The following is a 26,355-nucleotide window of genomic DNA, read 5'->3' as shown; positions in this document are numbered from 1 at the left end:
GGTTAACCTAAACGAGGATCACTATTCTTATAGTCCCCATCGAGTGAAGATGGAGATAAACAATTTACGAAAAATGAAGGTAATCATCAGTGATCTGTTGAAAGAAATAAAGGAGGAGAAGGAGGATGAAGAGGAAAGGATAAGGATGAGAGCATGGAATGAAAAAATTGAAAAAGAAGAAGAAAATGAAAAGAGGAAGAAAGAAGAGGAGGAAGAGAAGAAGAAAGATGAGCAGGAGAAAAAAAAGAAAGAAAAGAAGAGAATGAGTGTTGGAGATAAAATAAGAACTTGGTGGAGAAAAAGAAGAAACTAGAAGCAGAAGAAGAAGAAGAAAACCCAAAGGCCCTTTTCAGGGCCAGCCATATTTCTCGAAAAGAGATAGCCTTTCCATTGCCTACCCCTTTTTAAAAAAAAAGGTTTTTTAAAAAAAAAATCCCATATTCAATTCCCTTTTGTCCCTAAACAACCCCCAAACTCTATTCCCCATGTTAAATTCCCCTTGTACGTATATCGGCCCACAATTTTTTCCCATGTTAATTCCCCTTGTACGTATATTAACCCACGATTTTTCGCCATGTTAAATTTCCATTGTACGTATATTCGCCCAGGGGTCTCCGTAATGCTAATTTCCATTGTACGTATAGTGGCCCACTTAACTACTTACATTATTTCATTTAATACCACGTCATCTGAAATCTAAATGCATCATTCGGTTTTGTTCGTTAAATCATTTCATGTGACACCACATCATTTGGAATCTGGATTGATCATTTCATTTGCTTGGTTAAATCATTTGATTTCATACTAGATCATTTGATTAATGTAATTTTGGCGGCGACGGTTGCCCATAAAAAACTATATAAGCAAAGCCTTCCGAACAGTATGTTGTCTTTTATCTTACAATTCTTACAATTATTTCCAAGCAAATCAACTCAGATTAAATACTGGTATTTCGCTAAAAGTGAATAGGGAAATGTAATAAATGAATTTTACGGAAGAATAAAAATGGGAATTTTTATGTGGGTCATTGTACAAACCGTCCGGGTGTATAACTATGTTGGTCAGATCTAGCACTAAATTGGGCTGCGGTCCATTTGAAAATTTAGTTTACATGCTAGTAACATTTTGTTAAATGTGCAAACTTCCTGAACACAGATCTGATAAACCAAGCTGAAATTATAAAAATATGCGAGGATGTTGTCCGAAGGGTGTTGAAACTGAAAGCAGCTTGCGAATAATCTTCTCACATTTCTTGACAAGTTGAACAGTAAATAAGTATACAAGTAGCCGCTCAAATACGGCCCCGAGGACCCTGCAATGCTGGGGGTGGGTCCAATTCTAGATCCTAAGTTTTTATCCGGGGTGGGGGGATCAGCATGCTTGTTACTTTGGGGGAGGGTGCGTGCTAAATTTGAAGTACGCCATTGATATTATAATATACTGGTATAACTGCGTGTCAGAGTTGTGATGTACAGGTCAGTATGTGCATGAAAAGTGGTGCGTATTTAGCTTCTTTTTTATTTTTATTTTCTTTCTTTCTTTCTTTTTGTTTGTTACACGTGCAGAACAACTGTCTTCAGCGTCGCCATAATCCGTCTGTTTAGTAAATGCATATCACCTGTAATCCAAATAGTCTAGGTTTTAAGATGGAATAAAAAGGAAGTCATTGAATATCATATTTTGTCATCAGGCGACACTACGATTATGATGTATGTTACATAATATACATAATTCTCCAGTACAGCCAAAGAAAAAAAGATTTTTCTGATGTATATTTTTTCCACCTTCCAACTAGTCTGTCATTCACGAAGTTCAATCACAAAATGCTTAAAAAGTATCCAGTGAAACTAAAAGAGAATTTGGTCTGTATCACAACCGCTTTAAAGATCCAATTATACGTGATTTTTAAAAAAATTAAAAATATTTCTCTTGTCCTGTTTAAAGAAGGTATCTGTGTGAAATACCAGCTGTTCCGGAAGCACGTGTACGTTTAACACAGGGAATTGTGGGAAAAGAATAGTCGCCATTTTGGAAGCGGCGGTGCAACATATAACTTACGAAGAAAAATGACCGATGCAGGATTTTTCAAGGTTATAACGCTTCTTTACTACACAAGAAGTTTATATATTACATTCAGGAAAAAACCTTTCGTGCACAATGCATATTTATATGTTTTTATCAGATATCCACACCTCGCAGATGTTGAAAGTCGAAATTTGTGGGGGTGAGAGAGTGGAGTCGATTCTGTACTAAAAATTTGATGAATTTGCTTACAGGAGACGATGTCTTGTATTCGTGGCCTTCCGTGTATAAAATGCAGTCACGATCGTTTGTTTTCTAGAAATATAACGCGTATTTTTTTAATTAGGTTGTAGCAGGTGTCCTGTACGTTTTACCGAATGACTCGATATCCACCCAATTTTCGTTAACTTCCTGGTTGTTACCATTTCATGATACAGCATATAAAAGTTGGTTTTGCACCAATTTGGCTGTTATCTCCTTACATTGATACCATGTACGTTTATTGACAATAATCTGAAATGTCTTGAGTCTAGAAGCTGGTGATGTGTGAACAGGCTGTTATGTTAGTCCTACATGTAAGACATAGCACATGTTGATTTTGTTTAGGTGTTATGTCTTACTATCTAAATAACGGCCTTGTATAGTGTGTTCCGATATCATTGACATCGGAATGAATAATCAAAGTTTCAGGAAGATCTCACTTGTTAGCCTATATCAACATTTGTCCACTAATTTTTGTGTAATTAATATACTTACTGTGTTGTCTTTATCCTGGTGGAATGAAAATATAACACTAGCAAATGGATGCATTTTCACATTCTGTTGACATACATTTGAATTTGTTGCAATGCGACGGTAGTCAAGGTATGCTGAAGTAGGTTCATGTTGGGGATGTGTTTCTTGAACGAAACGATCCGTTGCTTACAGTTCCAATAGGCATAATATATTTTGTATTCGTTTCGTTAAAAAGTAATATTTCAGCTTGACCCGATTTTGGCATTCTCTGCTTTCATTGCTTTCCAGCCAACTGAAGTGTAGGCCAAAGAAACTTGAAAATGGGTCCATTTCTTCTGTGAGAATTTGAATTTATTAGAGAAAAGGCATCAGAGTAAGTAAAGTCTGACTAAGACATTCAGGGCTGAGCAAATTTGTTTTTTTAACCACTAGTCCAGAACAAGTGGTTTCAGAACATTCACTAGTTCCACCTTTCTCTTCACTAGTCCCACCTTACTCTTCACTAGTCCCACCTTACTTTTGACTGGTCCCAAAATGGTAATCACTTGCAGAGATTTGATGAGACGTATTTACTTAATCCATAGAAAAACACAAACAAAATAATATACAACATAATTATTTCTTAAAAGAATAGAATTTTTAAAGACATTGGTTGTTATACATTTGGCTTCTTCAGGTTCATGTATTTGTTTTAGCTCGTGGATTTTAAAATATGTCCATGTATATGTATTGCACCTTCAAGACAGGGATAACAAGCACACTCAGTATCTGTCTTAGGTTTTATCCCTCCATTTTCAAACAAATTTACCTTCTCCAAATTGCTGTTATTACCTTCCTTGCAAAAATAATTTAGCAAACTCATTTTATCCGCAGAATAACTATCAGCTTGCTTGACAACTACTTCTAAAGTGATCATAAGACAGTGTTTCCCTTTACGCACATTTGTGCGTCAGGGACGCACGCTGGAGAAAATTGATGCACACATTTTGTTGCCGTGCATTTTTTGACGCAAGGGATTCGCATAATGAGATTAATATCCAATGTGTTGTACGAAGGGTGGCATCGTGTATACTTCAAGCATAGGGATTGACTGGTTCCCCGCTTTGTTTACTCCCTTTGTTGGGCTCCTCTATTCCTGTAGCGGAGTGAAACGCAGGGAACGTACGAAATAAGGAACCAAACTAGCATAGGCAATGTTATGACAGAGTAGCTTCCCCTAATCTCGCGAGTTCACATGCGATTTCCATTGAGCTCAGCAAGATGTCATCTTGATGTTGTACCTCGATGCTTGTTGCACTAAAAATCATTAGCGAAGAAAGTGAAGGAAGCAGAACACAAAAGTAACAGTGGATCTAACTTTAATGAAAAATGGAGAAAATAATTCCCTTGACTGGAATACGGCACATCCATTAGCATAACTATGTGACTTCTGATAGCGTGATTGCGAAGGCGGCAAAAGTGAATAATCCTTTCATTACAGAGTTTAAAAATTTTAACAAATCTGCCCTCGGTCGCCACAAGATATCTGGAGAACACATTATAACCCAAGACATTCTTTCACAACAAAGAAATCAGTAAACTTGCCAAGACAAATGCGTTTATTTCGATTACAGAATCAGGGGGTCATTGCAGATTTTGTTGGTTTTTAACTTTGCTGCAATGAAAGAAAGAACGTAAAGTTCAAGTGTAACTTATTAGAAACAAGATGAATCATTAGCCTCCTTGATTTTTTGATAAATTTGTTCTAGGACGAAGTGCAATGAAACCGATGATAGTACACATTTTATGACAGGCAGTAAAGTGACTGCCATTCAGTAAAAAATATTTATTAGGCGTTTTGTATTGGCTTGTATGTAATATGTTGTGTATAATATTACTTCAAAAATATAAGGAGACTGTTAAAAGTATGATTTTAAAAGAAAAATGAACTAATAAAATTATTCTTTCAATGGCCAATGCATTTGTTTGTTAATTGTGCATGTTGGTTTATTTGTATATTTAGAGAGAGAGAGAGAGAGAGAGAGTATGTTGTGCAAGTTGCAATATCCTATTTCAAGCTGAAAAAGTATGAGTCGGATGAAAATTTGTCAGTATATTTTTGACCCCCCCCCCCCATTTTTTATTTGACCCCCAGTTCTGACACCAAGGGGTTTTTTTTACCCTCAGTTTTACACCCCTGGGAGATACAGTGCATAAGATCAAATTTATCTTTTAAATACGAACTGAAACAGCTCATTAATTAGCGTAATTGTTTCGCTTAAAACAATATCGCACATTTGTATAGTCAATTATAAATTAAAGAATCATTACTGTTATTTAATCACTTCATAAAGGAAACCAACACTGATGTCGGTAAAGTACCTTTCATTAATTTAATTACACTGACTCGCTGGATTAAAATCATAGTGAGCCACTGGTTGTGATCTAGATTGAGTAAACTCATTGCAACAAAACCGCTTACAACACTGCTAATTGATCATACTGGTTTTCTTTTGTTTGATGTGTTTTTATTTGCCGATAATTTGGTCGCTTAGCCCAATATGCAGTCAAGTGGTAACAGGATGTAAATGTATACACAAAGAGGAGTAGAATCAAGTATTCAGTAAGCCTGGAGGGCGTGATTGGCCAAATAAAGGTAGATATAGTGATTAAAGCACAAAAATAAGGACTAGTCAGACTTTTTTTAAAAGCACTTGTCCCGGACTAGCAGCTTGGAAAATTTTACTTGCCCGACTTCAAAAATGACTAGTCCGGGACGTCGGGCTATGGGATTTGCTCAGCCCTGACATTATAACTTTACTTTGTAGAAAAGCGTCATTATTTTACTTGTCAATTCTGTGAAATATTCGTGAAAATTTTACTTTCGTAACGATGTTAGTTGACGTCAAGACACACTACACAGCGCCGTTAGTTAGGCTGTAAGACCCTGATGCCCAAAACATAAATATCAGCGTTGGGTCTTACACGTAGGACTAGCTGTTATGTGTGACATCATGGAAATTGAAAACATTACAGCTTGTTAACATGTTTTTGCCAATAAAAGTAGTGTTAATGAGATGCAAGAAATATTAAATTGAAGTTAAGATTTCATTTGATACATTTTTAACAATACAGTAAAACCTGGCCCCGAGTGGTCTAAAGCGCTCTCCGTTACGGATCACTGCCATCTCACCTCTGTCTGCGTGGGTTCGAGTCTAGGATTCGGCCAATGTGGGTATGTGAGAAAGCTTGCCAGTAGCTTCTCGTGGGTCGGTGGTTCTTCCCAGGGGTTTCCAGGGTTCTTCCTCTGCAATTAATACTGGCCGCCATACATAGTCTATCATGTGCTGAAAAATGGCGTTAAACCCCACAACAACAACAAAACCTATTGTGGGTGACCACCTGTCATTTCTGGCCGCAATCATAGCATGGGTCAATTTTATATATAAATGCTCTGTTGTGAGCGACACCTGCTGAATGTGACCAGCGACCACGATGTCTTGGCAAAATATTCTTTTTAACACTGCTATGAACAAATGTGTTGCAAAAACGGGGATAATAATAAAAAGTTGTAGGTATGTTTATAGCATTTTTTTTTTCTATCGTAAACCAGACTCGAGTAGATGTCGATTATTCCAGCACTTAGCCTGCTTCCCAGCCTTATCGTAGCCCATATGTACATATGAGTATGACCCAGTATCCAGCTCTGTGAACGTCTGTATCGCAAGAACAGACATCACTGACCTTAATGTAATCATTTGTAACAAGAACTGCGTGAATAGGTAAGATTGTTCTGATCAAAAAGAAGATAAAAAAAGTAGTATAGCTACCAGTTTGTATATAGTGACATATGATACAGTCCATGAACCAGGCTAATGTACATGTTGCGAATTGACATTGCAGTGCCAAAATTCAAACAGTGGTTGTGCATATTGGTTTGTTTTTAAGAGTTAATCTGTATTTCCTGGGGTGAATAAAGTCTTTGTCTGTTAAACTGGCAAGTGATAATTTTTGTGGAATTCGATTGATAGCATTACAGGTTTGTGTTGTTTGTTGTTTTTTCCACAATGTTACAGTGATTACATCCCAGTCACCAGGGTGTCATCTATTTAAGTCTGTGGGACCAAATTACACACTTTATTTCTACAGTTGCTGTATGTCTTCTTTGAATTAAGCCATTGACTTTTGTCAGAGTAAATGATTCTCTTTCGTGGTGAGATAACTGTTTCTTTTTATTTCATTGTTGGATATGCATATGTATGGATTTTTTCATATTTTCCCAAAGCCTAGTCAAAACTATACATTCAATATTCTTTGTTGTTGGCATCCGTTAGTCTTGAGAGACGATGGAACTGCACCCATGAGATATGTCCCGGTTGGTGGTTGTGCAGCGTCTGCTGTGACTGTAGTCCAACACGGGACTGGCAGTCCATGCTGCACTTGATGGTTGCGTGTGGTGTTGGTTGGAGCTGCTTCTTTCTCTGCGATCTGACTGACCACCTCAAGTTCATAGTTGTTGATGATGCTTGGTGGGTCCGCATCTTAAATCATAATATTTGTTTTCTTTAGGCTTATGGTTAACCCAGACTCATCTCATGCTTTAGCAAAGCAGTCCATCAGGTGCTGAAACTCAGCTTCTGTGTGGGTGGCTAGAGCAGCATCGTCTGCGAAGAGCATGTCCCTGATGGTGATTTCACACACTTTGCTCTTTGTCTTCAGTCGTGCCAGGTTGAACAGTCTGTCGTCTGATTGCGTGTGCAAGTAAATCCCTTCTGTGGACGTCCCAAAGGCATGCTTAAGCAGGACTGCAAAGAAGATGCCAAAGAACGTGGGGGCAGGGACGCAGTCCTGTTTAACTCCACTGCGGACATCAAAGGGGTTGGATGTTGAGCCATCGTACTGCACTGTGCCTTCCATGTCATTGTAGATGGAATGGACAATGCTTAGCAGCTTTGGAGGGCAACCAATTTTCACCAGGATTGTGAAGAGTCTGTTTCTGCTGACCAGATCGAATGCCTTGGTGAGGTCTATAAAGGCCAGGAAGAGGGGTCTGTGTTATTCTCTGCATTTTTCCTGCAGATGCCTGATTGAGAAAATAATGTTGAGTGTGGACCTCTCTGCGCAGAACCCTGTCGCCCTTGTTCTTGTACAGGATTGTGATGTTAGCGTCTCTCATGTCCTGAGGCACTGCACCCTCGTCCCAGCACTGACAGAGGAGGTCATGCAGGTGTGTGACCAGCACACTACATCCATTTTACTTGATGATTTCTACTGGGATGACATCCTTCCCTGGGATTTTACCTACGGCCTTCTTTAGTTTGGCTACAGTAGGTTTCTCGTCCAGTTCGGCCATTAGAGGGAGGTTTTCAATGGCGTTGAGGGCATCATTGGTCACGTGGTTCTCTTTGGAGTACAGTTCATAGTAGTATTCCACCCAACGCTCCATCTGGTTGCCCTTGTGGATGGTATCGCCTGTTGCAGACTTCAGTGGTGCTGTCACTTTCTTCATGGGACTCATTGCTTTCTTTATGCCATCATACATGCCTCTGATGTTTCTGATATCTGCTGCTGACTGGATGCTCTGACAGAGCTGAAGCCAGTATTCATTGGCACACTGCCATGCTATTCTCTGCACTTTGCTTCTGGTAGACCTGTATGCCTGTAGTGTCTTCTGGCAGGGGGATCATTTGTATTTGCAGTGAGCACTGCGACACTCTTCTATGGATGGCATGAGTGTGGCAGAGTTAGCCTCAAACCAGTCATTGTTCTTTGATTGCTTCTTACCAAAGATCCTTGTGGCTGTGCTGTACGTAGTCACTCTGATGTGATCCCATCTTTCTTTGGCGCTGCTATTAGGGAGTTCTGAATAAAATGTCTTGGAAAGAGCATAGGTGAATTCCTCAGCCTTGTTTGGATATGGTGTTTTGCTCACATCAATGTGTGGTTTGTCCTCTTGCCTAGAGCAGTGGATCTTCTTCGGCTGAAGCTTCATTTTGCAGCACACAAGCAAGTGGTAAGTGTCGCAGTCAGCACTGTGGAAGGTACGGGTAAGAAACACACACTTTATGCTGACCGTTTTGTAATGATCAAGTTCAGCTGGTGCCAGTGTTTAGAACAGGGATGCATCCAAGACACTTTGTACTGTGGCTTTGTCTGAAAGAATGAATTAGTGATGCTGAGGTCGTGGTACGAGCACGTTTCTAGAAGCCTCTGCCCATTCTCATTCGTCTTCCCAATGCCAAACTTGCCAAGAGTCATGGTCTGCACTCACCCTAGCATTGAAGTCGTCCAGCAAAATCAAGTTCTCTTTCTTGGGAATTTTGTCGATGAGCGAGTTTAACTCATTGTAAAATTCATCCTTGTTTTCTGTGGAGGCACTTAGTGTGGGAGCATAAATACTGATCAGGTTGACAGGCCCGTTTGTGGTGTGGAGTAGTCTTCCATTTCCTTGTTGGCAGGGTTCTGTCATCCCCAACAAAGTATTCCTGATAGCAAATCCAACACCAAACCCTCTGGCTTCGTCTGCGCTCTTTCCTTTTCTCTGAGGGACCCAGAATCTGGTAGTCGTGTCTCCTGTAGTGAGGTGATGTCGACCTGGAGTTTTGCAAGTTCGTCGTTGATGACTGGAGTCTTTCGAACATCGCTGATTGTCTGGAGATCATATGAAAGCCCATTCAGCATGGTCCAGACATTCCAGGTACCTAGCTTGAGGATTGAAAGTTTCCTTGTTGGTTTTCATGTTATTTCTTGGTGCAGTAGTTGCAGTCCGTTTGTCAGGTACTCGTGTACCTTAAGCCTTAACACATTAACTCCTGGAGGTTTTTGCCATTTTTTCCTGAAAATCGAGTAGGAAACACATTTTGAAAGCTATTTCTGAATAGACTCGAAAACACCAAATCCCCGGTCATCTTTCAACAACATACTGCCTAGTTGTGTTAGAAGCCAATGAGCAGAAGGGTAAAAGTTGGACGTTTATTTTTTTTATTTTTTTTATTTTTTTTTTGCTAAACGGAGCCATTATTTTCATATGGAGACCACTCTTCATTCCAAATGCCCATCTTATGCTACTTTTTGCAAAGGCTCATCTGTCTGCTTGCTGTTCTCACCGGTTTGCCTTAGATCTGAGACCAAAAAGTCTAAAATCCTGACACAAAATGGGATTCCGACCACGGGCGAATTTTGTAAAAAATAGTCTGGTCCAAAAAAAAATGAGGTTTTTCTGTCTGTATTTTGTAGTGCAACTAGATATTGCAGATTATTTGGTATCGTTGTAGAGCTACATCTGTCTACCTTTCTATAATACCATCCACGTTAGTGTATCATGCATGACCATGATGCTACAGAGCTCGGCAGTAGGCTACGACCTCCTGCCCCGTAAAGTCGTCGCTAGGGGTTAATGTGTTAACAAGATTTTTTTTTTTTTTTTACAATTCGTCTGGTAATTGCTAAATTTGTAATTTATGTGCAGTGTCGATGCACAAGTGATTAAATACGCAAGAAATATTCAGATTTTGTGACGTCATCAAAATGGATTGTTTAACCCCTGGAGGTTTTTGCCATTTTTGCCTGAAAATCAAGTAGGAAACACATTTTGAAAGCTCTTTCTGAATAGACTCGAAAACACAAAATCCCCGGTCACCTTTCAATACCATACCGCATAATTGTGTTAGAAACATGATTTTTCGTTGGCTATTTGACTCGTGCATGAGCAGAAGGATAAAAGTTGGACTTGTTTTTTGTTTGTTTTTTGGGGGTTTTTTGTTGCTAAATGGAGCCATTATTTTCGTATGGAGATCACTCTTTATTCCAAATGCCCATCTTATCCTACTTTTTGCAAAGGCTCATCTGTGTGCTTGCAGTTCATACCGGTTTGCCTTAGATCTGAGACCAAAAAGTCTAAAATCCGGACACAAAATGGGATTCCGACCATGGGCGAATTTTGCATAAAAAAGTCTGGTCCAAAAAAATGTGGTTTTTCTGTCTGTATTTTGTAGTGCAACTTAAATATTCCAGACTATTTGGTATCATTGTAGAGCTACATCTGTCTACCTTTCTATAATACCATCCACGTTAGTGTATCATGCATGACCATGATGCTACAGAGCTCGGCAGTAGGCTACTACCTGCTGCCCCAAAAAGTCGTCGCTAGGGGTTAATGTGTTAACAAGATTTTTTTTTTTTTTTTTTACAATTCATCTGGGAATTGCTAAATTTGTAATTTATGTGCAATGTCGATGCACAAGTGATTAAATACACAAGGAATATTCAAATTTTGTGACATCATCAAAATGGACTGTTTAACCCCTGTAGGTTTTTGCCATTTTTGCCTGAAAATCGAGTAGGAAACACATTTTGAAAGCTATTTCTGAATAGACTCGAAAACACCAAATCCCCGGTCATCTTTCAATAACATACTGCCTAGTTGTGTTAGAAACGTCATTTTTCGTTGGCTATTTGACTCGTGCATGAGCAGAAGGGTAAAAGTTGGACTTGTTTTTCGTTTGTTTTTTTTTTGTTGCTAAACGGAGCAATTATTTTCTTATGGAGACCACTCTTTATTCCAAATGCCCATCTTATTCTGCTTTTTGCAAAGGCTTATCTGTCTGCTTGCAGTTCATACCGGTTTGCCTTAGATTTGAGACCAAAAAGGCTAAAATCCGGACACAAAATGGGATTCTGACCACGGGCGAATTTTGCATTAAAAAAAAGTCTGGTCCAAAAAAATGAGGTTTTTCTGTCTGTATTTTGTAGTGCAACTAAATATTCCAGATTATTTGGTATCATTGTAGAGCTACATCTGTGTACCTTTCTGTAATACCATCCACGTTAGTGTATCATGCATGACCATGATGCTACAGAGCTCGGCAGTAGGCTACTACCTCCTGCCCCATAAAGTTGTTGCTAGGGGTTAATGTGTTAACAGGATTTTTTTTTTTTTTTTTACAATTTGTTTGGGAATTGCTAAATTTGTAATTTATGTGCAATGTTGATGCACAAGTGATTAAGTACGCAAGGAATATTCAAATTTTGTGACTTGATCAAAATGGACTGTTTAAGCCCTGGAGGTTTTTGCCATTTTTGCCTGAAAATCGAGTAGGAAACACATTTTGAAAGCTATTTCTGAATAGATTTGAAAACACCAAATCCCCGGTCATCTTTCAATAACATACTGCCTAGTTGTGTTAGAAACGTCATTTTTCATTGGCTATTTGACTCGTGCATAAGCAGAAGGGTTAAAGTTGGACTTGATTTTTGTTTGCTTTTTTTTTTTTTGTTGCTAAACAGAGCCATTATTTTCGTATGGAGACCACTCTTTATTCCAAATGCCCATGTTATCCTACTTTTTGCAAAGGCTCATCTGTCTGCTTGCAGTTCATACCGGTTTGCCTTAGATCTGAGACCAAAAAGTCTAAAATCCGGACACAAAATGGGATTCCGACCATGGGCGAATTTTGCATAAAAAAAAGTCTGGTCCAAAAAAATGAGGTTTTTCTATCTGTATTTTGTAGTGCAACTAGATATTCCAGATTATTTGGTATCATTGTAGAGCTACATCTGTCTACCTTTCTATAATACCATCCACGTTAGTGTATCATGCATGACCATGATGCTACAGAGCTCGGCATTAGGCTACTACCTGCTGCCCTGTAAAGTCGTCGCTAGGGGTTAATGTGTTAAGCACCCAGCAAGGCAGGCAAACTCTGGCGGGACTGCACCTTATTGGCTGGGGGCTGTCCAGTAAAACCTGTTGGTCTCTCCTACTGTCAAAAGCAACCCCTGGCGTCTGGCTCTACGCCAATCGAGCAGTGACTTATAACCAGTAAACTCTTGCTTCCCGTGTTGTGTCAAACCTGTGGAGCGAAGCTGGAGTGTCCTGTCCAGTGCGTAAGCCTGGGTGGGGTGATATGGAGAATCAACTGTTGCCCGTGCAGCTGATCCCCACCTCTCCATGCAGATGAAGGATCCAAGGGAAAGGACATGCCAATACGTCATGGCACCAGCTGCGTCGCAGAAGTTGCCAAAATGACACTGAAATCAATGCCATGTCGCCTTAGGGTCTCTGGATTTTCTGTTGGGGTTTACTCCCTTAGCCTTTCCCATGAGAGGGTATAGTCGCAAGGCAGTGAAGGTTTGAGATTGGAGTTTACCTTCTAGATGGGCGATGACCCAAGGTTAACGAGCCCCATCTGTTCAAAGTTTAGAGGTGCCAGAAACTCACCTGTCATCCCTTCTCTAGTCAGTTTAAACAGGTTCCGCCACTTGTGAAGGCCTGGAGCTGGATTTGGTTGTCAGAGGCTCTATCAGACACAAGCCATTGGAAGATTTCCAGGGAAGTGGGTAGTTATCTCCCACGTCTGCCCCCGGCAATGACAACCCTTGGAACCCATTGGATATTATAAGTGAGCACTAATAATTGTTGACACCTGATACCTTAATAACAATGAAACATCTCCAACCCCAAAAAAAGAGACCAATTTTAACTCTGGAGAAAATAGTTATTGTGACTTAAAGAAGAGAAAAAGAGCAGACCACTCATACAATAGCGGGTTAAAACATCGGTAAAGCAAAATTTGGGTTTTATAAAGGAAATGGGATAAATCAGAAACAATTTCATGTGCTAATACATGTACATGTGATCTTCAAATGTAAATTTATTTTAGTGAATTTAGTGAATTCAAAATAGAGATTTAGGTTTTCAGTTTATTTGCTGAATATATACATTGTTTGAAGTAATCATAAAGGACTATTAAGACAGTACAATTAAGTTAAAACATTTGAAATTGTTACATCAAAATACTGCATTTTCAATGCATATTTCAGATTTAGGATGGGTGCTTTGTGTTTAACAGTTTGCAAATAAGTGCAGGTTTTCCAGCTTTCTCAGTGCCAAGCATGTTCCAGCTCCAGGAATGTACATATCCAAGCCTTGAAGCTAAATTTAGCTATAGTCTTTCGGCAAGGCCTGGCTTCCTTGTCAATATGACATACAGTCAAAACTGCAAAATCTGGAGTACTGGATTAGCACAGAAAATACTTGTAACTGGTTAAAATAAATAAAATCCCATGGTAGACAAATTTCTTTAATTTACAGGCTACATCAAACTCATTTTGCATGTGATATCCCAAAACAGTCTGATTTTTTTTCCATCTGTGAAGTCAGTAATATGTATGGAATCAGGTCAGATGTGCTTTTTGTTACAACGAGTCCATTGAAGTTAGATACATAGCTTACAATAACTCATGCCAAATAGTGAAATGTATGGTAGGAGAGGAGGTGGAATGAAGAATATGATACATTCTTGGTCATTGAATATGAAGAGCAGGTATGCTAATGAATGTTATGGAGAAAACCTCAAAATTGGTATGAGACATGAACCTCTAAACACTGTTACTTTAAAAAGTTGTTTTAAGCAAGGTAGTAAGTGTCGTTTTTAAACAAGATGGTTAGTAGATAATGTAAACATATATGCCATCAGCCACTAAGGTATAACCATGTCCATCTTTCTCTATTTATGTGGTCCTAAATAAATTTTGAAATATTTGGTGAAATTCTGCAAAACATTTATTAATATCTAGGTCATATACGGTTAAAAGTTTTGCTCATCGGTATTGGACAGACATTGTCTCCTATTTCAAACATTGCTAACAAGAGATTGATATTGTTTCACTTCATTGACTTGCAAGTCACTTCTTGCCAAAAGATGACATTTGCTTCAGTTTTGATAGAACTGTATGTAAATTAACTTCCCTGTTTAGAAGTTTCTAATGATATTTAAAAGTTTTACCTTTGGTTCAGATTTCAGCATTGTTCAGAGAATTACGTTTTTTAGATCCAAGTCCATGGCTGGTGACATTACAAAAAATAGCCAGTTCTGACTCAAACCCCACAAGCCCTGACTCCAATTTCCATATCCGCCCCCCATTGATTTTTTAAAATAAATATTGTTACTCAATGATTTAATAACTGTACTTCAAATAAGAAGAGATTAAACAAAATCATATTAAAATTGACTGTTGTGCTTATTTAGTTAGCAGTGTGCTTAAATCATGTAAAATTTCCAAAAGTACAATATCCAAAGAAATATCATCCACATTACATTACTGTAGCATATAGGTATGCCAACATTCTCTCCATTGTGCATGTTTTAAATGCAAACTACTTCACCTTACATATGTCACTCTCTCTAAAGTACATATTAATTGGTGAGTGCCCCCTTAATGATCTCCTCCAGGTCCTGAGGTCAACCATTGTCTGATTGCTCTATCAGTGTCCTCCATACTTGTTGGATTAGCAGTGCTTTTGTTCGATAGCATCTGAAGCTTGTCTTGCTTTATACAGTTTCTCTTTATCCTTTTAGTGTTGTTCATAGGTGCTGCTTATTATGTATAACCAGTGTTGCATTACACTAGAGTGAGCATGAGTAAGGGACAGCTCAATTATTATTAAATAAACTTAAAATATCTTGAGTAATGCAATAGGTATTAAAGGAGACCGTTAAAAAGAATCAAAAGAAGTATTTCTGCATTCCTTTCTATGGACAGCAGATTTTAATCGTACCCCAAAGCCATGATGAACTACATTTGATCCCTTTATTACTTATAAAACCTCAAAAAAACATATGACATTTGGCCTAAACTCTCCAGATTACAACAATAATCAATGAACAGCTTTTCATGCTTACATGCTAGTCATTACTGTGCCACACATCATTGCACTGGTTCCAATGACCGCTGAAACAGTTCTGGTACCCTACCCACTAGGCGGTACTAACTGTAGAATCACATGTATGTAAAAGTTGTGTAGAAGTATGTCTGTGATCTACATAAGGGTTGGGGGGCATACAGGATGAATATTAATAATTTACTAGTCTTTCAACATATTAAAAATAAATTACCAAATTTCATCACAGTGATTTAAGTTTTCTTGGGCAATTAGATTTTTTCATTGACAATTTCTACTGACATCTCACTTGAATACAGGTGGGGTCCAGTCTGAAATTAGACGAGCTTGAGGTGTTATGCTAACAGGTTTTGTTAGCACTGTTCAGGTAGTTTTTGTTTTTTTCAACAAAGAGGTAGTGGTTGGTGAATGTCATTCTGTAATGATTCCAAAGGTTTATATGCAATAAATGTAGTTTGTACTTAATTTAAACTTGACATACTGCATTACAGGGAACTAGTGCTGACCAGGACAACCGATTCTCAGACAAGCGGAAGAAATTGATGAAGTCAATGAAATTTGGTGATGGCCTGGAAACAAAGGTGAGTTGATTTATAGTTTATGCCAACAGAATTCATGATCGAATATATGGCAAAAGTTGTTATGTTGAAACATGTTTCTAGCAGATGTTTTTCTTAGGATTTTAGCATTGAGAATCCCATTGCTATTTATACAACACTTCTGGACAAATAGTGAATCCTAACCTGATTATCATATATTTTACAGAGTCAGAGTTTCCCTATGAAGACAAAAGAAATTTTGTGACATAGTTTTTCAGGAACTGATTAAAAAAAGAAACAGCCCACCTGATCTTCTAAATACGCTCATCTATAGTAATTAACTAGCTTATAGCGGAACCTGGGCCAAATCATTCCTATTGTTCAATTGTAAAATTACCACTATTAAATGATTCTTGTGTTTCTCCCCTCTCCCTTATATTTTGAGGAGGTAAATATCCTATATTGGCACTAGTGAAGGCCAGAATTGCCGGAGGCAAAATGGCAGTGACACTTTTCTCATAGCAATTAACTGATCTCCCACCATTCCATAAATATGGCAGGACAGAGTATCAAGATTTTCACCACCACTTGAGCTGGTAATAAAATTGGAACCAGTTTTAGGAATCCCCATGAATGCTCCCTGACCTCACTCAGATTCAGCATGTGGTAATTGCTTGCAGCTTTGAGGGCTAGTTGCCCAGGGAAGTATCTACCCAACAAATAAATAATTCACAAAATGAGTGCATTTTTTTAAATAGCTCTACAAGGGTGCATTAACCAAGTGAAGAGTCGCTTTGTGATGGTCTCTGATGACAGCATATCAGTGGTAGTGTACCTCAGGTGACAGGGAATGCACATGTGCACTTTATGTTTATGTGGAGGTTTGGAACCTCCTTTGAGGGGCAACCTTAGAAGGGATTACACTCATAAGTTTTTAATATTTCCAGCAAAAAGAAAATTTTGGCAGATTGACCAGGAAAGGCAAGATAGTCCTCACAAATGGTCTCTCAATCAGTCTGTAGCAGAGTTACTGTTCAGATGAGGGAGTTGGGGGGGGGGAGAAAAACCTTTAGTAGACTTGCTTGTAACTCCCCATTTTTGTTTTCCCAATTCCATAATAGGACCTGAGTAGGGGATTCCTTTAGCCTTAAGTGGGATCATCTGTTAGCTTACACCTTCCTCCAGTTAAGTATGATTTTGCAAGTGATCTACCAAGTCAGGATCTCCACTGATCAGCTCATTTTGATAGCGCCTCTGTTGCCCCAATGATCATGGTTCAGTGGTCTTTGTAGACCAGCCCAGGACATTGTCTTAGAAAAGGGATCTTGTTTTGTAGCACTTCGACTCTCATCTGCACAAAAAGTACACAGATTCTCCACTTTCACGCTTGGTTCATATCAGGCAATCTATCAGCCAGGACATGTTCTCTAGCTAAGTTGCTAAATGCTTTCTTCAAGCCAATGTACACTTGATGTCCAAGGTCTCTTATGCCAAGTGTGGAATCTTTTGAGACTGGTAAAGTAGGAAACATTTAATCCTAGCTGTTCTCTGTGAGCGCAGTGAATGATTTTCAGTTTCTATTGTGCTCATTTTTTAGGTCATATAGCCAAAATGTATGTTGAAATGACCAAAATGATGCAGAAACCTTAAATCTATATTGTTCCCGTGAACGAGTATAGAAATTAAATAAGCGGATTGGGTGCTGCTTTTTATGTCAGACCACATCTGTCCTAGCTTGTACTGTTGGCTGTCTCTCTAAAGTTACTTGAAGCCTGTGAGTTTCACCCAGTAAAGTCTGGCTTCTATGGGTGGACAATTATAATACTTTGTTAAGCAGATTTGATGTAAAATGTTTAGTTTTTAAAAAAAAACAAGATGACCTTAGTTTATGGATTTTTTAGCACTGCAAGTAATGGACTGGAAGAGTTTATGTGATGACGTGTTGTCATCTTCTGGCACAAGTTTGTTATTCCTTTTCCCACATTCATCCCATGGTCTAGATGGTCATTGATGAAAATGTTGCTGCTTGGACATGGATTGTAGGGTTGAAATGATTTAGTGATAGAAGAGATGGAGAATCTATACAAAATGTTACCATAAGAAATTTATTGTAGTCTTCATCAATCACGAATAATCAGTATTAGTTAGCCATGTTATTCTTTAAATTTAGAATTCATCAGCAACAGCGTTTTCAGTCACCTGCACTCATTTTTCTTAGTAAAAATGAAAAAGACTTTAGAATACTCACTTGCTGTCTTCAAATTAACACAAAGAGACATGGCTCTTAATCGTGCCCCCCCCCCTAAATAAAAGTAATTATCTTAACCCAGCAGCATGTTTAGCATATAGGATACATTCCAGCTGTGTTCCATATGTATCATAAAGTACTTTAATCATCATTTAATAACCACTTTTACGTGAAGTTTCCATGCTGAATTGTATCTTGTTTACTTTGGTCGATTTGAAAGCTACACTGCCAGTGTCACATAGTGAAATATATTACATTGAAATCTCATTGATGGTTATTGCTTGTTCTGTTTAAGTTAAACAATAAGCACAAATCAGAAATTAATGTAGCTTATTTCCTGTATGATAAAGATAAACAGGATGTATTGGCAAAGCAACATAAATTTTACACAAAAGTCTTTATTTGATATGTAAAATACTTAGAGATGTTGTCAGCGTGTGTGATTTCATGATTCCTTCAAAATAAAATATGTTTATTCAGTAAATCTTGTACTTACCCCACACAACCTTAAATTTATTTACAGGTTGATATGTCAAAAGTCAATGTGGACATCTTAAAACCATGGATTGCAACCAGGGTTACAGAACTTCTTGGCACAGAAGATGATGTCATCGTTGAGTTTGTATATAATCAACTGGAAGAAAGGGTAAATTAATTCCCATTTAAGCATTGTTTAAAGTGTTTAATGTTTGCAAGTTTCTTAGATCTTTGTCTTTCTCTGATCAGGAATCATCCTTCTTGCTGTTATAAATGTATAACCTTGAATTTTCCATTAGATATAGATACATGTAGCTCAACATCAAAATGAATAGGATGCTGGAGCAACATGAATAATGAAAATGCTAATTATGTATTATATGTTCATTTTCAAGTCTTTTTGAAAATGTTCACTTTATAGTGAATATAATGATATGGTACATTACATTTCAAAGGCAGCACTCACTAAGACTTGCACTTTGTTACATTCTAGTAGTTTTCTATACATTGATTGTGCAGCAGAAAGTGAAGTATCTGTTATAATGAGCACACATGACCCAAAAACTGTTAAGACTCGAGTAAAGACTATTGTTTCTCATGAATAAAGCACATCTATTACCATGTAACATTTGAAATTATCCATGTCAGCTTTATAGAACAATTTTTTTTTTTAAATTACAAAATTACAAAGAAGATTTTGAGGATTCAAATATGCATGTAAATAGTTGTATTAATTGTTCATTGCCTGTTATTAGAATTTTTTGTAAGCAAGTTTAACTGATGCTTGAACTGTTTTCCTAATCAGCGATGATCTTAAAATATTCGATCGCCTCCCTGAAATAGCAGTCAAGCAAGGCAAGTTGCAGGGTACAGGTCTTTGCTATCATATAATGTCAACGGATCGCTCGCTCACACGGACACTTGAAAGATGACAATTCATCGGTGGTTTGTACACCTATCTAAAGTTAAGTATGGCCATTTTAGAGAATTTCTACATGTATGGTGGAGTACTCAAGGAATAGTTATTGGTTATGTGTTGGAATCAAGTGACCCTGTGGGAAACAGGTTATAAACACTGTACATGTCATAAAATGTCGTAGTTTTTCAGCTGTAAATAACTATTCATTGTGTTCTCATAATATTGTAGGATGGTCTAAATTGTTCGTTCAGATTCATCATTTAAACTCCGAAGATGGGTTCTTCTAGGACCATATCAAGACCTTTAATGTGCTGTTCTTTACTTCCCGATTTTGTCTTGTCCTTGTAAAATGCAACTAAGAGAGACATAGTGGTTGCCATTTCTTTTATAGCTGTGTCCACAGTTACTCAGATTCCAAGATTTGTCTGGCATGCATAAGCACAGTAAGACACATGTATCACTTTCAGACATCGTCAGTTCTGTTGATGTTGAAATTTTGTGTCCAGTTAGTTCAGCTTTAGGGAATACATCATCTGGACACTGAGACACTGGGTTCTGTGGAACACTGTTCGATGAATGTGTTTTTGTGAACATCCTAAGATTTAGCTTAAAGGTTCTCTGTTTACTTGGAAGATTATAGAAGGGTTCTTTTTGGACAAAATTTTAATGGCAAGGTTTGAAGGAATGGAGTTTTGGGGTCTTGTTCGCCACAGGTGAACTGTACATTCACATTTTTAAAAACTTTCCTTCAAAATGACACTTTAAGCCATAATTTATATATTTGTAATTAGATCCTTTAGAATTAGGAAGAGTTGAAAATAATGTGATGATTAAGTCCTTCAGAATTGGGTGTGTTTCTTTAGTGTAGTATTACATGGACCAAGAAATACACATCTGTAGCAGACGTTTTTTGGGTGGGAGAAAATTTTAGAAGCCTTGTACAGTTATTTGCATGAGATTTGCTAGAACTACTACACTTACTTAGTATATGATGGGACCAGTTGTGAATAATGTAGACCTTGATCTGTGGTTGCTTGATGCTGTGACAGATCAGGGTCGTTGTTCTTTGCTGAGCTTTTGATTTCAAGCAAACATCGTATAGTTGAATGTTGTTTCATGATGTACCAGCAGACCTAGATCTGTGCAGTTTGCATTTGGGTATGCATAATTGCCTGTGCAAATGACATTGTGTACATTATTTGAATATCCATGAATTTTTATCATTGATTTTGTAGCATCTTTGCAGCATCACTTGGCAAGTTACTGCACAGTTTGTAACGGCGTATAGTTTCAGCTACTTTGTTTAAAACTGGTATGCTTGACAAAGACCTTAGATACAATACACTATGATCTGAAGAGAATATAGAAAAATTCCTTTTGTCATCAAATAATTTCAGATCAAACAATAGCTGACCCAGAATGTTTTACTTTACTACATTTTAATACTGCACAATAAAAGAATGTGTCCAAGTATTTTTGTTTTGCTGCAAAAGTATTATTTAAAAAAATAAAAACCAAAAATAATAACAATGCTAAAAATGTTTATATTCTATTGTTTGTTTCCTTGACTACATATGGTTTCTTATGCCAAAAGATATAGATATCACCAGATGTATATAAAAGTATTTTACACAACAAAAAAATAATATTTGGATGTAACAGTGCCCTTTGATGGTAAAAGTGTACAGTTCTAGTGCATTAACAATCTCAGTACACAGTGTTTATGTTTTGGTTTTGGGATCATGTTTTTATGGAAATGAATATTATGCAAGCTAGCATATAGCAACCAATCAATGGCAAGACCTTTTAGACCAAAGGTTACTAAGGGCCATTCCATTAAAACATACATGGGACACAGGAAAGTCACTTTTAAAATGGGGTAATCAGCCATAGATGCAATTTAGAATTTTCTTATTTTAAAATGAATTCTGTGAAATCAAATTACCTTGGGATATAGTTTTAAAAAAAATACCTGCCCCTGGGTACCATTGGTGTTTAAATGGAACAGCCCTAAGGTCAGCAATAGACTTGACATTTCTTGACTGTTCATTTTATATAGTGAACACATAATGTCTCAGCTATGTTCACATAAGTAGTACACAAAAAACATTTCAGAACCAAATTAAAGTCACTGTGGAATGTGTAATGTACCTAGTTGCTTGCAACACTTTGCTGTTAAACTGCTTGTGCAGACAAACTCTTCTTAACATCAATCAGTTTAACATGTACCCTTGTGTAGTATGGACATTTTTTTTTAATCAGTCCACTCAACACTGGTTTAATGATACTGAAGGAGCTCATAAAATTAAATTATGGAACAATAGATCAATATTAAAAATTGAAAAGACATTTTGAAAATCAATATTATTGTGTGCAATATCATTATCAGAATGAAGCTTGCTGTAGAATCTTTCAGTTTAATAATTATAAACCTGTTTTGTCATTTGTTAATGGAATGAATAAACTAGAGTTCATTCAAGATTCTGTTGTCTAATAGAATTAATACTCACTGTACAGCCCAGATGGCTTCATCTGACTTCGTTTATTGAACAGTCACTTTTATACAGTGGTATACTGGTCTAGTGGCCTAGTAGAGCGTCTGTCTCAGATGTGGGAGGTCATGGGTTCGATCCCCGGCTGAGTCATACCAGAGACTTATAAAATGGTACTAACAGCTACCTCACTTGACATTCAGCATTAAGAGGTTAGTGTTAAGACTGGTCGGTCTGGTGTCAGGATAATGTGACTGGGTGAGACCTCATGCTACATGTCTGCAGCATGATGCCCCAATGCTAGACATCACTATAAACTGCCACACTGCAGATATGTAGCGATATGACTGAAAAATTGTTAAAGCTACGTTAAAATCCAAGTCACATCACATTATTGAGTGGTGTAATGATAGTTTTTAAGACTGTTCAAGTTTCAGAGTAGTTCATCAAGGTTATCATTCAAGACCAATTGCTGTGATTGTTCTCATACTTTTGGGACAACCCAAACTACTGTAATTGGAGCTCTTGATTCTCACACAATTCTCTGATATGGTGATTCAGTTTCTAAGAACTGCCAAGTTCAAAAGCATTTAATCAAGGGTATCATTAGAAACCAGGGACTGAGATTGTTCCCAGCTAGGTTTTGGTTAACCTTGCTGTTGTAACCAGCACTATTTCTCTCGCTTTTCTTTGTCCCTACTCTCTGTGTAACTGACTGGTTATCCATCTTTCTTAATCACAGACTTTAGGATCTGCCTGACAAGAGTAGGCTGATGTCTGGCAAACATATTTTGTTGTTTTATTGATGCAGTATTTATTGCATGCTTGCAGCTTTTAAATCTCTTCTTCTACAAGTCATAAACCCTTGATAGGTTAACATTTTAGTTTGTTAAAGCAAAATCTTGCAGGATTGTGGGTTTGGTCCAGATATTTTGCAAAACTGGTTCTAGCATGATGGCTCATTGCAACCTATAGGTTGTAGATGGATTCCTGTTGACATGTTTCTCTTTTGGAAGACACATAACTAATAAAAATTGTGTGTACACATTTTACAGTTGTGTTTTTTGTCATTTGAAGAATAATTTAGAAGTATAATGTGCAACATATATATTGATATTATTCTCCTTTACCCTGCTAGTTGTTAATTTGATATAAATTTACAAAGGTCTTATCAGGGCTAATCTGGGACACTTCCCCTATGCTTTCTTTCCACAGTTTCCGGATCCCAAGTCAATGCAGATAAATCTTACTGGTTTTCTAAACCCAAAGAATGCAAGAGCTTTCCTTTCCGAGTTATGGGAGTTGCTGTGCAGTGCACAAGAAAATATAGGTGGAATTCCTGCTAAGTTTGTGGAACAGAAGAAAGAAGAAATTAAGAAAAGACAGGTATCTGCTTTATTTTCCAAATTTGTGCTCTAATTCAGAGTTTTAAATAAGTTAAATATTTTATGCAAACAAATCAACTAAAAGTGTATAAATGTTTAAATGCTTTCAAACGATGTAAAATAATATATGTCGGCGTATTCCATATGCCATGAATGCCACCCTTGTTTTATGATGGCGTATTGATTACTATATGTACTATGCTGTTTGGATTAGTGCCATATGTTCCCAGCATGTTTGAAATGATCATACTTGTTCCCTGTGATAAGACCAGATCCGTTCAGTTGAAACATAATTATGAGCTAAAAAATCATGTCGGAACATGATTTTCTTTCGAGTTGAAGGGTAGTTATTTTATTGAATTCACAGCTGGTGCATTATGTACAGACATGTGCCTGTGCTGTGTAGTTTACTTACAATATATTGGATCTTGATAACTACCCCTGTTTATCTGTATGTATAATTGGTAAAGTTTACTTTGAGCTCACTTCCCCATGCCATTTGTGTTCCATGACTTAAATTGTTTACTTTTTTGTCATATAAGAAGTTGTTAAAGTTTAGAATTTATTTAATTTTATGCTGTTGTTAAAAAATATGTTTTTTTCATTGCTTAAATTTATGGATTTTGGAAATAGTCTTGTATTTTCCCTCAAAGGAATCATGTTCATTGTTTCTTCAGTCCTGCCATATTTTATGATTTTGCCACAAGTTTAACGAAAAAGACCCTTAAAATACAGACTTACGGAATAAAAACAAAAATTACAGAAATATGATTGTTTTGTGGTAAAATCTGGATACTGGCTTGTCCATGTTTGATTTGGATCTGGGTTTCATATTAGGTTTAGTGGAATTGACCAGGAAATCAAACTACCTCAGAGGTTTTAAACAGCATGTATTTTGTTATTCAGAATGTATGATCAGTCTGTTATTATATTTTAAATTGTATTCAACAAGCAACTTGTCAGGACAAAAGGGACAGCAAATATCTTAAAAAGTTTTAAAAGTACAGAAGAATAAAAGGGAATATTCAGATTCTTGAAGGGAATAGTCATGTAGGCAACAGTTAAATTTAGTGGACCATCGTGTGGATTTGAGTATGGCAGGAAGATGGTTGCCGTTGCCACAGCTCATGTGAATTTTTTTTGCTAACATGTCAAGAGTTCTCAAGAAACCACTGAAGTCTGTACGGTTTTGGAATTGCACTTTTTGAAACTGTACAGGAGGTAATTATGGTTCAAGTAAACTTTACAAACTATAACATTGAATTCGGTGTTTACTGTTGCTGCATCAGTCTTGAATCACACCTCTGGAATTTTAAATGCATGTTTTCTAGCTTGACAATAGCAGTACATTATATTTTATTTTGTTACAGTTTTCTGGAAACTGGTCCAACTTGTAGAAAAAAAATCGACTGACAGTGTCTTTTTAATGTTGGCAAGTTTGGGCTTTTTAAATTTTAATGTCAATCAGAATTTCTTCCCCTTGAAAAATTTATAATTGACAGTAGTTTGTCTATGGAAGGACATGAAAGGATCTAACAGTTCATGCTTTTTTCATTGGTTGCAGGCAGAACAAGAGCGTATACAGGCCAGCTTAAAGCAGCACGAGGAACAGATTCGAGCAACACTGGCCAAGGAGCGGAAAGAGGCAGACAAAAAAGAAAAAGAAAGGTATTGGGATCTATTCTGTATGAATTACCACTCTTTTGTGTGGTTGTGTATAATGCATGCCAGAGCATTGACCATAATCTGCCAGAGCATTATGCACCAGTAAATCTAGGTTTATACTTTTTGGTTTAACCTCATTGCTTAGATCTTTATACTTCAGTAATATGGCATGTTTCTCAAGTACAGTTGACTAAACAGTCATGTGTTATTTAGAATTGAAATACATTTTGATGTGTACAACGCCAATTAATCAAAAGTTTAAGAGTTGTGTTCGACATGCATTTTGTGGCCAGCTCCATGTTATGTATTAAAAAGTACTTGTCACTTTCTTGGCTCTTCTGGTTCTACACCAGGAGAATGTATGTAATGGTATTTTGTCCAACATCCATAGTCCATCCATTAACATAAATTTGTTATCGCTACTTCTCCTAAATTACCTGGAAGATTGCCATAAAACTATCAAACATTCATCCCAAGGTCTGTTTGGTTATGTATCAAAATGGTGCTTCTCAAACATTCAATATGGCTGCCACAGCAACCCAATTGGAAATCTTGTTATTGCTACTCCTTTATGTATGGATTTATCAGCATTAGATTTTCACTAAAAGACTTCTTGTGTTGTCAAGTTCATTCTAAATGAAAATGGTGCCAATCTGACATCAGTATTGCCACAATGGCTGCCATTATGAAAATGTTATCGCTACTCCTGGAGTTTGATTATATCTGCATGGGATGTTCACAAAAAGACATAAGAATGTCTAGCCTGTCAAACATAAAAATGGTGTTGATCGAATGTCTAGTACGCCCACCATGGCAGCAGTCATCCCGAAATCTGATCACTGCTACTTCAGAATGAAAAACTTGTACTGGCATGGGGATTTCATCAGAAGACTTCTTATGGTGCCTATTGATAAAGAAATAAACATGGATCCACTTGGACCTTCAGTATGGTCTGCATAGTATCCATCTTGAAATTCTTGATATCAGTACTACAAAAGTAATGATGGCCACATCAGCATGGAGTTTTTAGAAACTTTGTACGATGTCTAGTTGGTTCTAAATGAAAATTATGCTGATTTGATATCTAGTAAGGCTGCCATGGTGGCCATTTTGAAAATCTTGTTATTGCTACTTATAATAGAGGGTCATATCAGCATGGGGTGTTTATTAGAAGACTTCGTGTGATGTTTATTTGGTCTTAAATGAAGATGG

At 37.3% G+C, this 26,355-nt stretch overlaps 1 protein-coding gene across 1 annotated transcript in view; it reads left to right on the top strand.

Annotated features, from left to right (window-relative positions):
* Window positions 1-2,011: 2,011 nt before the first annotated feature.
* LOC149786563 (uncharacterized) overlaps window positions 2,012-26,355 on the top strand; it is a 69,044-nt gene continuing 44,700 nt past the window's right edge. Inside the window, exons 1-5 of the mRNA XM_089977070.1 lie at window positions 2,012-2,090; window positions 15,910-15,999; window positions 18,729-18,851; window positions 23,309-23,479; window positions 25,043-25,146. Coding sequence (XP_089833196.1) covers window positions 2,067-2,090; window positions 15,910-15,999; window positions 18,729-18,851; window positions 23,309-23,479; window positions 25,043-25,146 — 512 coding nt within the window. The 5' untranslated portion in view covers window positions 2,012-2,066. The remainder of the gene's footprint in view (window positions 2,091-15,909; window positions 16,000-18,728; window positions 18,852-23,308; window positions 23,480-25,042; window positions 25,147-26,355) is intronic.

This window comes from Sinohyriopsis cumingii, chromosome 12 (genome assembly GCF_028554795.1).
Source record: "Sinohyriopsis cumingii isolate HCF-2022 chromosome 12, ASM2855479v2, whole genome shotgun sequence".
NCBI lineage: Eukaryota > Metazoa > Mollusca > Bivalvia > Unionida > Unionidae > Sinohyriopsis > Sinohyriopsis cumingii.
The sequence above is the reverse complement of the archived record's forward strand: the minus strand, read 5'-3'. Positions and strand labels throughout refer to the sequence as shown.